The 12,335-nt window shown below is 33.1% G+C and overlaps 2 protein-coding genes across 2 annotated transcripts; both read right to left on the reverse strand.

Moving 5' to 3' along the window:
* Positions 1 to 719: 719 nt before the first annotated feature.
* Positions 720 to 4,264, reverse strand: LOC102591715 (major facilitator superfamily domain-containing protein 12-like). Its single transcript, XM_006359076.2, has 12 exons — positions 3,979 to 4,264; positions 3,229 to 3,298; positions 2,866 to 3,065; positions 2,682 to 2,757; positions 2,488 to 2,565; positions 2,327 to 2,406; positions 2,104 to 2,230; positions 1,940 to 1,999; positions 1,800 to 1,850; positions 1,546 to 1,704; positions 1,282 to 1,414; positions 720 to 1,193 (listed from the first exon to the last, which is right to left on the reverse strand). Exons 1-12 carry the CDS (start codon positions 4,131 to 4,133, stop codon positions 1,027 to 1,029), a joined length of 1,356 nt encoding a protein of 451 aa, XP_006359138.1. The 5' UTR covers positions 4,134 to 4,264; the 3' UTR covers positions 720 to 1,026.
* A 1,211-nt stretch (positions 4,265 to 5,475) lies between these two features.
* Positions 5,476 to 7,078, reverse strand: LOC102592056 (protein YLS3-like). The gene is made up of 3 exons (XM_006359077.2): positions 6,625 to 7,078; positions 5,982 to 6,092; positions 5,476 to 5,685 (listed from the first exon to the last, which is right to left on the reverse strand). Exons 1-3 carry the CDS (start codon positions 6,956 to 6,958, stop codon positions 5,549 to 5,551), a joined length of 582 nt encoding a protein of 193 aa, XP_006359139.1. The 5' UTR covers positions 6,959 to 7,078; the 3' UTR covers positions 5,476 to 5,548.
* Between the last annotated feature and the right edge of the window lie 5,257 nt (positions 7,079 to 12,335).

Raw genomic sequence — 12,335 nt, forward strand, 5'->3', positions numbered from 1 at the left:
AAGCCTTATTTTACAAAGGCAAGAGCCGGCCCTGATTTCTAACTAAAATAAATATAGAATACTCAAAACTTTGACAAGTAAAAGTGTAAAAAGGAGAAAATTCTAAACTTTGAAAAATAGAAAGTTATCAACTCATGAAGTGCATTTATTTGAATTTGAAAAGTTCGAGAATTTGAAATTTTAAGAAATATTCAAACTTCAAAAACGGTTTAAACATTTTGAACGCTAGACACGATTATGGAGTTTGAACGTATTAAGGTTTAATCTCCAAAGATTTTGATGCAATATAGATAGGTACTATCTGTGGAGTCCAACCCCCTATATTGACTTTCAACAATTACGGCATGTAATTGTTAATGGTTGGTAAATTTGTAGATGACAACAAATGTTGAGAAACACAACAATTGAAAACTTTCGGTGGCACAACTTTGTCATATTGTGAATGATTGCAGTTGCAAATTTCTTCTATAAAAGGAGATCATTAGCTCATTTTTATACACGTCACGTTATCCATTAATTTCATAAAGTGAACAAGTATAGTGGACAACTATTTTTGGACAGAGGCAGTAAACAAAAGATTTTTTATATATAAACTCCTTGTGATTGCACTAATTAATTTAGATAATAGGAATTGATGTCGACTCCTTGTCATTGCTTTTGTAAAGAGGTTTGTCAATTGATATATTGAAGACTTCAACAAGAAGTTTACGAATATAATGACAATCACATGTTCTCATGGTGGACTAGATTTGTTGCCATTTATATTGCAGTGGGTCTGGCATTGTCAATATATAACCATTGCTTGCCTCCATGGGCCATGGCTTTGGTCTAATGGTAATAGCCAGCGCGTGATGTGTGGATTAGGCTCATGTCATGAGTTCAAATCCTGTTCTAGACAAATGTCTGATATTTAAGTAGAGAAGGGTAGAAGGACGTACCCATTATCCAATTTTGAAGGGAAAAAAATATAACCATTGCTTAGGTCCACCAATTACAATACAAAGAAATAGAGCTTTTGGCTTATCACTATGCCAACAAAGGTTCTGCCAAGGGGTCTGGATGTGAAGTTCTGAACTTTGTAAAACATGTAACTATGACTCCAGCTAATGCAGCAACTCCCGGAATGAATCCCAATGAAAATCGCGTTACTGTGAAACAAGGATATGCTGGATTGCACGCTGCTGGTGTTACACCTACATAAGGGTGAAGACTTCCATGTCAAAGATTTAAATTTCATTCATGATATGCAGACGTTTGAAGTGAACGAAAGATATAGCTTACTTTCGTATGATTCTAGAATGTACAGCATTACCCCACACAATACTTTCTCCACAAAGCCTAATGATCCATAAACGAAAGCAGATCCCTCAACTTCTTTATCAACTAGCTCACTTTCCATGCCTACTGAAGTTACCTGTTAACCACAAAGCAAATAGAAACATCGCGATTAGGAGCCTGAGTGCACTTTCTTGGATGAGTTAGCTTGAAGATTACCAATACAACAATGTTAAATTTGAGGTACAAAATAATTGAACTGCAGCTTACCATCATGAAGGCATTGGCGATTCCAATAACCACGGACAAGATGTACATAAAAATGTTCATGTTAATCGGTAGGGAGAGTACTACTGCACTACAAAATAGCCACAGGAAGCCTCCTACTGAAAAGATGGCCTTCAACCTGTGACTGCTCCATTCGAGTTCCTACATGCAACCAGTATAATAGCTTAGGTTATGGAAACAAGGAACAGGCAAAAAGTGAAGACCAAATGTAGAACAACCCCATAGAGAAAGAGAACCTGGAGCAAGATAGATGTAATGAAGCTGCACAAATAGATGATGGCAGGAACCTATTACATAATAACTCAGCCCGATTAGCATTAGTTAATTGGAAGATATAAGTGTTGTCAATTTTATTCAACTCGATAACAAATCATACCAAAGCCTTGGAAGATTGGCTCATGTGTAGATCACTAATTACATAGAGAGCAAGAAACACCTGAGATAACAAAGACAAAACAGAAACTTAGAACAGAGAACTACTACATATGTGAACGATCAATAACATATAACTTAAAGAAGCTGGAAGAAAATTATAGTTACCTGTGATATATTCGTTACAACTCTAGTTAACACATAAATGCTAGCTACTCTATAATATAGGCCATTTTTCAACCATCGCTTCCAAGAAGAACCACGAGGATTTGTCGTGTGAGATACTTGTTTCACCCTGCACAAAAGATGCTTAACCTTGTAATTTGTTTCCTCATTAATGAAGTACATTCGAGCCTTCCAAATTAAAAAGGGGCCTGAGTAGATAACAAACCTAGGCTCTTTAGTTCCAAGATGAAATAAAATTACAAAGAAGCATCCGATCAATACTGTGATAGTTGCCAACAAGTGGTACTGCAAACATGAATGGTAAAATACATTAACGCAAATCACGTGCTCATGCAGATAGAGGAGAACTTCTGGTATTCAATGTACCTGCTCCTTGATTTCAACTTGTTTCACGGATGAATTGAAGATGAAAAATCCAATTCCATATACGATTAGGCTTGCGACCTTCCCAATTATTGGTTCACAGTAACAAGACAAGAGGTAAAAGGTTAGTTTTGTCTATATTGAGATGAAATGCATGTAAGAGAGTTATGCAAAGAATGGTGCAACAGAGTAGCAACCATTGTAAAAGCATTACGGCAGCTGACACATGCCACTCTGCTTGTTTGATCCAGGGTAAGGCCATTCACCATTGCCCTTCAACAAAGAAGGCCAAGAAAATGTAGAACACATTTATCATTTTAGCCAAATAATCGAATGATTCTGTAGTAAATATAAAACGAACACAAAAGTTGAGATGATTACATATGTGATACTTGAGTACAAGACCATCCACCACTGAAGATTATATCAAACATATAATATCCAATCATTTGCACAAGAGGCGTATCGATCCCAATAATTTTGCAAGGAACGCAAACGCCCCAATAAAACGAAGAAAATGCAGCAGAGACAAGAACAGTCCCCACAGCATGCCATATTTTGAAATGTCCAAATCTGTCTATCTGTTGAGAGAATGAAAAAAAAAAAAAAAAAGCAATTCATGATCAGCAATTTTCTCATGCATATCAAAAGCTTGAAGTGAAACATATATAACAACTTCTCATGATATTACATTACATGCTTTTCTAATGAAAGAAAAAAGAAGGATCTCAAGGAAAAAAATACCAGTTCTCCAGCAATTATGGTCATCGTTGCATCGGTGAATTGCGCTGTAATTGCAAGAGCTGCAACTTGTCTGTGAAATAGAACAAAATGAAGTGTCAAATCAACCAATCTCATAATGAAGTTTAAACCAGTGTACTAAAGCCACTCGTAGACTAACTCGATCCAAGACTTTGTAAGCCCTGAAATCAGGTATCTTCTGATTAAATGATGCTCTAAACATTACACTTCCCTTTCCACACTTCTCGGTGTACATCAATATTCACTACATCATCAAATTCATGAAATCCTTGTCACAACTCACAAGAAGTAGTAGCAAAATTATACAAAACTCTTTTATACCGATTTTTTTTTTTTTTTACCCTCCCTAGGAGCTCCCACCCCTTTTTGCTCCCTTGCTGACTCGAACTCGCAACCTTCTGGTTGAAAGTGAGGGGTGCTTACCATTCGAGCAACTCCCTCTCGTCTTTATACCGACTTTAAGTCCTTTTAATATTCATTTTTTTCCCAACGAAATATTGAAATAACAAAACAAAAGCTACCAAAGGTTGTCATGAAATGGTAAAATTAAGTCCCTCCACCTTTAATCAGGCGTCTCAGGTTCAAATCTTCATAATGAAATTCTCTCGTTAGGGATTTAAAAAAAAAAAAGAATAGCAAAACAAAGAAAGAATAATATTACCTAAACTAGCTACAACAAGATGTTCATACAAAACTGAGTCAAGATTTGCAAGAGTGTGTGTATATGCTTACTTTGGAGGCATTCCAATACTGGTCAAATAGAGCAAGAGATAAGTATACCAATAGGTTGATGTTATATCATTAAGCACATGCCCTACACCATATGCTAAAACAGACCATCTTCCCAATGGCTTTGCTTCTTCATTTTCCACATTGCTTCCAATCATGATGGAATAAGTAAACTCCGAGAATTCAAATTCACTTCGAAAAATCTGAAATCTGTTCTTATAACAACAGTACAAAACATATAATAGTAGCAAAGATGCTAAATTAATAAAGTCTTTGCTGTTTGATGAAATGCATATGTTATTTCCATTGACAAACAGACACAGTAGTATCAATGTATTTGACATGGACAAGAATCAAAAATATTATTAAAACTTAATGTATGTTGTCAACTTTCAATTATTTATTACTCCTTTATGATGATTGAAACAGTGTTTTTTCCCCCAATTATTGCGCTTGCTGATTCAAGTTTTCCTATTACAAACAAGAAGCCAATGTTATATATACTCCAACTTTTTATGAAATTGCACTAGAATAATTGTGATATTAATAAACTGATATACCACTTCTCCAATTCTGCCTATCCCTGGCACAACAGGACTATGCAATTTCTTGGCTGGTCTTTCAGTATATCGGGGAATAGTGAAACAAAAAATTGTCTATACTAGATGCAGCAAGATACTTCGCAAAAACGAATTCAGGATTTGAAGTTTATGAGTTGTAAATTTTAGCCATTAGAAGCGATTTCAAGATTTGAAGTTTATGAGTTCTGAATTTAGTTATTAGAAGTTAGTGAGTTTTAAATGTATAATTGGTAAAATGTTACTACTATATTTTATGAATTGTTAGTACGAAATATGAATATAGGATTTGAACTAAAATTGTTGAATACTGCCAAACTTGATTACTCATTTTGTAGAAGAAAAGTTAGTTGGTAAAATGTTACTACTATATTCTCCTCAAGTTTTTTTTACATAGCATTTCATAATTAAGATTTTATAACTCTATTTTTAAATTATTGAATTATTATTAACATTCATACATGAATCTGTTTCCCCAAATCTTCAAATTTAAATCATAAAAAATTCGACCTTTAAATTCACACTCATATTAAACACCTGCACTCTAGTTTGAGCAAATATAAATAGGCCACTGCTATATAACCTAAACATGGGGTATGGGTGAAGGCAGTGGTGGAGCCATATTATGCTCGTTCGAAAATTATACTGTTTAGCTAGGTTATAAAAGGTGTCGGAGCGGCGCAAAATGATCTATTTGTGTGATTCACCCATGTCGTAGATCAAACTTAAGCGCATGTATTATTGAAAAAAAATAGCATGGGTTGGTCACTTTTTTGACATGTATAATATAAGAAAACAATATAGCCACCCTTTATAATATAGTTGAAGAATGGCAACTGTTTGAGATTTTGGACAAAGTTGCCCTCAATGTATCACTCTGAGAAAATATTAGTGAATAAATATCAAATTAGAAGGACACACAAGAATACAAGGATCATCCATTTAACAAAATGATAGATTTAATTATTATGATACAAATAAGGTTATTAGACTCATCATATGAAGAAATTTGAAGTTAAAGACCAAAGAAGGACTACACCAACAATTGCTTCTAATCCAAACCATCTCTTTCCAATATGACAACCAGCAGATTTAGGAGCACCAGCAGGGGCACCTGTGGGACTAGATCCAACTGCAAAAAAAAAATTGCAACACAAAAACAGAAAAGTGTTTAACCTTTATATATTTGACTATATAGAATAATTTATACACTATTACGTCATGTAAACGATAACTACAAGTAATGTTTTAAAAAAGTGGAATAATCATATAATTAGATATAATTAAGACAGGTTACCTGATACAAGTTATATTAATACATTGATAGTGTATAAATTACAGTATTACGTTGTCAGTGTGTATAAGTTGAATCGCCTGAATCACCAATTTTTCAGAATTTTGTAAAAGAAATGTAGTAGTATAACTTACCAGAAGGAATGGGGCTATGTGCAGATGGACTGCCAGCAATGCTGCTTGAATTATTAGCAATTTGATAGAATACTTGAGCCTCTGGTGAATTTGCAGGCAAGTGGAGAAGTGCTGCATATATCATCAAAAAGTGTCAAAGATAACTTGATGAAAAACGGTTTTTCTTACTACTTTCTTTGTCTTAATTTATGTGCTACTATTTCTTTTAGAGTTGTTAAAAAAAGAATGACATATTTCTATATTTATAAGTAACAATTAAAATTTAAACTTTCCATTTTACTCATAATAAAATGATTTATAAATACAGACTTGTTTCTGGCCACATATTTCAAAAGATTAAAACCTTATTGATAAGATCGTGAACTCTTTCAGATCGTTAATTTCATTTAGTTGAGACAGAGTTCAGCATGCCTTCCACTAAGTAAGAAAAACTTAAAAGTAACCCATTACATCCCGGTGAGAGAGTCATTATTTGTGTTACATCTTTAAATTCGAAAGAGGGGCTTTCCTCTTATCTCTCAAATTACTTATATTGAAGCCATCGAGAGAAAAATAAGAAAGCTATTGTACACACAACCCCATTCGCCCCTTACTAATACAATAAATGATACTGAAACTACGAGCTAAAAACAGGCGTACTTACCAGGGCATTCAGAGATGTTAGCAGGGGCTTTACAAACAGAGGGGAGTGTTAAAGCAAGTGTAACATTGAGTTGAAGTCCCAAATCAGGATCATTTCTATCCTTAATTAACAAACAAAGACACTTCTTGCTGGCTTTCAACACTTGTTTCAATCCAGTACAGCAATCTGGTGTAGGAGCTGGTGCATTACCTCCAACATAAGGCAAACATGTTGCTAAACCAATCAATGATTGTGTACACTCTTCTTTGTCCTTTTCTGTATCTGAATTTCCAAATACACATAATATGAAGAACAACACCAATCTCAACTGATATTTCATGGTGCAAGAAACCATATTGAAATGTTTATAGAGGGAACTGAGGTGTCTTGAACTCTGTTTTTGCCTTTTTAGTAGTTTTTGTGATAAGTGGAAAAAAGATGAACATTCCTTTGGCTCTTAAATAATAGGTTCCTTTACAAAAAAAAAAAATGTTTTCAAGGAGACGTCTTGAACTTTTGACCCCGATTGCCTCGGACAAAATTTCAACATCAACAAATTTTGGAGGCAAGCGGATGTCAAAAGTTTTAAGACTATTCATTTTAAGGTCATTAGTGTAATTTCGTATATATAATCATTATTGTCACTCGCCATTGAGCCACTTCTAGAATGTAATATTTAGTTGGGCTAAGTCGGTCCAAATTAGTCGTAACATGGTGGCAATACCGTCCATTTTAGGGTAAATTTATACGATATTTTTTTAAAAGGTCTCACATCGTAAATGTGACTTTCCTTCTTTTTTTTTCGGATACTCATACCTTCAATTAGTGGTGGAGCCACCTTATCTTTAGGGTCCAGCGGAAAGTTATATTATTTTGACATGGTTAAAATAATTTTTTAAGTATATATAGTAGATGTCGAACCCCCTTCGACTACTTGGTGTGTTTATTTCTTCAAATTTTGAACCCCCTTATTGAAAATTCTGGCTCCGCCACTGCCTCCAATAATATCTAAGTTCCTCGAACCAAAACTAGCCAGGTGTTTGGATGAGGGTTTAAGGAAATAGTGTATTACTTAACAAGTTGTAGTGGTTGAAAAGTACTCACTCTAACATTTTCAGACCTTTTTCTTTCTTTTGTCTAAGAATTGTTGGCTTTATTATGGAAGATTCCAAGAACCACTAATTTTGTAGCAAGAAACAAGACACTAATTTGTTTTTCAGTTTTCAATTAAGGATGGGAATGTAGGTGTAAATACAAAGTGGGGCACTTTACCAACCCACTATAGGATGTAAACCAATTAAACCTGGACCACCTGAATTTCTTCTTGTCATCATAATTGGTTTGTGTTGCCTAAATTTAGCCATGACAACATTTGAGCATGCATATGATGTCATCTTCCACTTATTATGTGGATCAAATTAAATTGTTGTGCAATTTAACTTGTTAAATCGCCTAGAATAATCTAATCACTTTGTTTCAATTGGTTTGTTTTGACTTAGACATAATGTTTAAGAAAGTAAAAGAAAATTCTTATATTGTGATTTTAAATAAAAAAATGTATCAAAATATTCTTTAATCATATGATCTTGAACGTATCATATTGAAATTAAATTGATAATAGAAAACGAAAAAGACATTCATTTTAAAACGGATTAAAATGAAAGTAGGATAAATGAATTGAAATGAAGGAAGTAATACATATAGATATGCAAAAGTAGAGGCCGGGTTTTTTCATTTTTTCACTAGAAGAGACAATGTCGTGGTCCGCTCCAGGCCCAACTAATAATGTCCGTTGTGCTGCAACTTTGGGCCTCACGAATTTATCTTGGCTAAGCTTCGAAATGGACTAGAAGGGAGTCGGGTCGAAGTGGACAATAATTTGGTTCATTAATTTCTAACAATAGAGTATCTAAATACAATGTTTGTTATTTAAATTCTATTGTATCGTATCATTATCTAACGATAGATTTAAACGATACAATATAATTTAAATAGCAATCAAAACAAACATTATATTTAGACTAACAATGCAATACAACCATCCAAACAAGGTGTATATTACAATAATGAAATTAGAAAAATGTTTAAATAACTAAAATATTAAAATAGCTAAAAAAATGAAAAATAATTAGATGAAAAAATGAAAATGTCAGCCGTTTTTTTTTGAGGTAAGGCACAAGTCGTCGTCATGTGCCTCCTTCATCAGCTAAAGCCGTTCATGGCGTCTAATGAAAGGCATGTGGGGCTCTGCATTTTTGTCCTTTTGGTTTCACCTTCAATTTGTTTGTCCTTTTGAAATTTTTGATAATTTATTTTATTTTTGATTTTGAACTCGCGATATTAGATTTGATGTCGATAAATATTTTAACACTTTTTGTTAATGTGTATATTCATTGTCGCTAAAAATTATTCGTCATCTTTCCACTTCAACTAATTACAAGAGACGTATAGATAAGTTTAGCTTAGATAGAATTTTTTAACCATTTTAAATACATAAGATTCTAGTGCTTGTTAAGGAAATTACAACAGAATTATTTACATTAATCAAATTATCAAATCTATGATGTACAAGGTTTGGTGTTATTCAATAAGTATAATATAATATAAAATGATTAAAAAAGAAAAAACCACACCGTAGATCTAGTCTAACTGAATGCTCCATTAAAATTCGTGTCGAGATCCCATTTGTTAATGGGCAAGACAAAAACAAAAAAAATAAAGGAGTTGTGACAAAAATAAGGCAAGGGAAGTGTTCTTATCTTAACAAAACTTCATATGGCGTATTAACGGCAAAAACTAAAGATTTTTTTTAAAATCGTGAATAAGTGAAATTTTTTGTATTACAAAGTATGATTCTTATTGAATTAGTACGTTGAAAAAATGCATAGTGGAAAGCGAATTACTAAAATAGTAGGATAATTTCTATTTTTTTCGTATGTAAATATTATAGTACTATTTTTTTCCTCACCAATTCAATTAAAATATCAGTGAAAATAACCACTAAACATTTTCGACAGAAAAGTAAGATTTTTTTTAGTAGTGACTTAACTTACATCAAGCACAAAAAAGACATAAAGATGGTCACCCATCTCAAAATTTTGTATATAAAAAATCCCTCCCCACTCCCTCTAATACTAAAACTAGGAAAAACTAAAAAGAAATATTAGGAAGACCTCTATAGATTTTTGAAAATTTTATAGTACTTAATTAAAATGGAAGCAAAGTAAGTAGATCATGAACATGAATGATATAATTAATTTATCTTTCTTTTACTTCAAATTGATGTATTCTTTCTTTCAATATTCATATTAAATATATATCTACATAGTTTGGAGTCTCAACAAAGGGATTAACATGTCTCCATGAACTTAATCACTATATAAATAATCAAAGTTTTTTTCTTTTTTACAATTTTAAGAACTTGAGGGAGGACAAATGAAGTTTAGTGTAAATAAACTGACATTATAACAATTAAAAAGTAAACATAAAGAGGTCCATGTCAAGTTCTGGTTCTGGTCGGTGACATATGTCAGTTAGATACATATTTAATTAGTACTATATTTTATAAATGTCTTGACCATAAAAAACTCACCGGCCAGTTGGACAAATATTAATGGAACGTCAAAAAGTAAAAGTCCTACGTACAATGCACCCAAAGCTAACACTAAATTTAAAAAAGTCTCCTCTCCTATATTAATTAGGGAAAAAGGACAAATATACCCCTAAACTATCATAAATGATATACAGATATCCTCCGTCATATTTTTGGGACATTGGTGCCCCTGTCGTTAAAAAACTAGAGCATATATACCCTTTATACTAACGGACATACACATGTCATAATCTTATCCACCGATCGACATTTATTAAATATTGGATCGACGGATAAGATTGTGCCACGTGTCCCTATTTAGTCTTCCGTTAGAGTGAAGGACATATATGCTCTAGTTTTTGGGTGACAGGGGCACCAGTGTCCCAAAAGTATGATGGAGGGTATCTACATACCATTTACAATAGTTCGGGGGTATATTTATCCTTTTTCCCTATTAATTATATTTTCTCCGCTTCAATTTACTTGGCACTATTTAAGATGACACAAAGTTTAATAATTTTTTTTAAAAAGATGGTAATCTAAATGCAGCTTTAAATTATCTAATTAAGGGTAAAACGGTAATTTTTTTTAAATATGACACATTAATTGAGACAAGGAATATCTATCATCCGAAATGTGATGGGATGGATAAGATCCCAATGGCCAATATGCTCTTAGTTAAAAATATGGTGTTCGAGCTCTGAAAATAGGAAAGTTCCCGAAAGGGAGTATTTTCCTTTTTTAAAAATGAGTCAAAATACATGAGATACTAATTCAAAATAATTGAGATAGTGAGTTCAAAAATTAAATGCTTAAAGAAAAATGAAAAAAACTCATTTAGTATCTAGTCAAATAAAGGAAAAAAGACAACACCACATGAGATTTAGACCTTTATAAAAGCCATAGTAAGCCTACTCCAAAACCAAACAAGTCTCATTCTGAAGAAAATCAAACTCTTCTTTCCACACTTTGAAGCAAATTAAAGTTCCAAAAAATGGGAGATAATTACTCATCATCACATCCACCTTCAATACATTTATGTTTCTTCTTTCTTGTTCTCTTCATGTTTGTAAGTGTTACATGGTACATCAACTATGAGTCTATCTTTGAAGGCATTATGGATCAATTCAAGTTTCTTCTCATGTTGTCTCCATTAATACTACTATTAATTGTTCACTTACTTTCCAACTTTGAAAAATCTCTCATCTTCAATATTCCTTTGCCTGAACAAGACTCATTTCATAGAGCTGGTGCTACTCCTTGGGGAGTTGGATTTCTCCTTGTGCTTCTACTCTTCATGATTTCTTATCACTCTGATCTTCGCGAACGATGGTTTCCTCTTCTAAGTTGAAGAAGAGTATGTTATGAACGGTTACATGTAATTATCTTTTAGTTTGAGTAACGAAGACTTAAAAAGAGTTTTTGAGTACTGTCGAGAAGAGCCCTTGTGTATTTATTGTAACTGGGATGTTTAATTAGTGTTTTTCTTGTTATCTTTTCAATTAGTTTCTTCAATATTGGAAAGTTTGTTTTGTTTTTCATGTTGTGGTTATTTCTTAATAATTGTAGGGTTATGAATGTGTAAATAATCGTCATTTCTGGTTATTTATTGGTTGAACATTTTGGCAGCTATATTTCATTCAAGTACAAAGGAAAAAGAGACATTGAAAAAAGGGAAAAGGGTCAAAAATACCCCTCAACTTTGTTTTATTAGTTGACTTTACCCTCGCCGTTAAAATGAAGTTAATTTTACCCCTCCCGTTACTAATTTCACCAAATTTACCCCTCAATTGGATGGAAAACCCAAATCAACTAAAATTACTCAATTTCAATTAAATAACCCATTTTTTTTCTCTTTTTAATCCGAACCCAACCCATTTATACCAAATTAAAACCCCAAATCAAGCTCCGGCAATCCCCATTCATTTTCTCCGTTTTCCGGCTAAACACCACCAAAAACAACCTCCAAATGACCACCTGAAACCACCACTCAAAACCCCCAAAAACCATAAACGACATCAAGCTAGCAGAAAATATTAACAACCCATTTTCCTCTACTTTTCGGTGACGACAACAAGACATTTCTTCTCCATTTCCGGCCAGTTCCAAGCTGGAACAACATTAAGCAAACCACCCACCG

The sequence above is a fragment of the Solanum tuberosum genome, unplaced genomic scaffold, assembly GCF_000226075.1.
Source record: "Solanum tuberosum cultivar DM 1-3 516 R44 unplaced genomic scaffold, SolTub_3.0 scf00284, whole genome shotgun sequence".
Taxonomy (NCBI): Eukaryota; Viridiplantae; Streptophyta; class Magnoliopsida; order Solanales; family Solanaceae; genus Solanum; species Solanum tuberosum.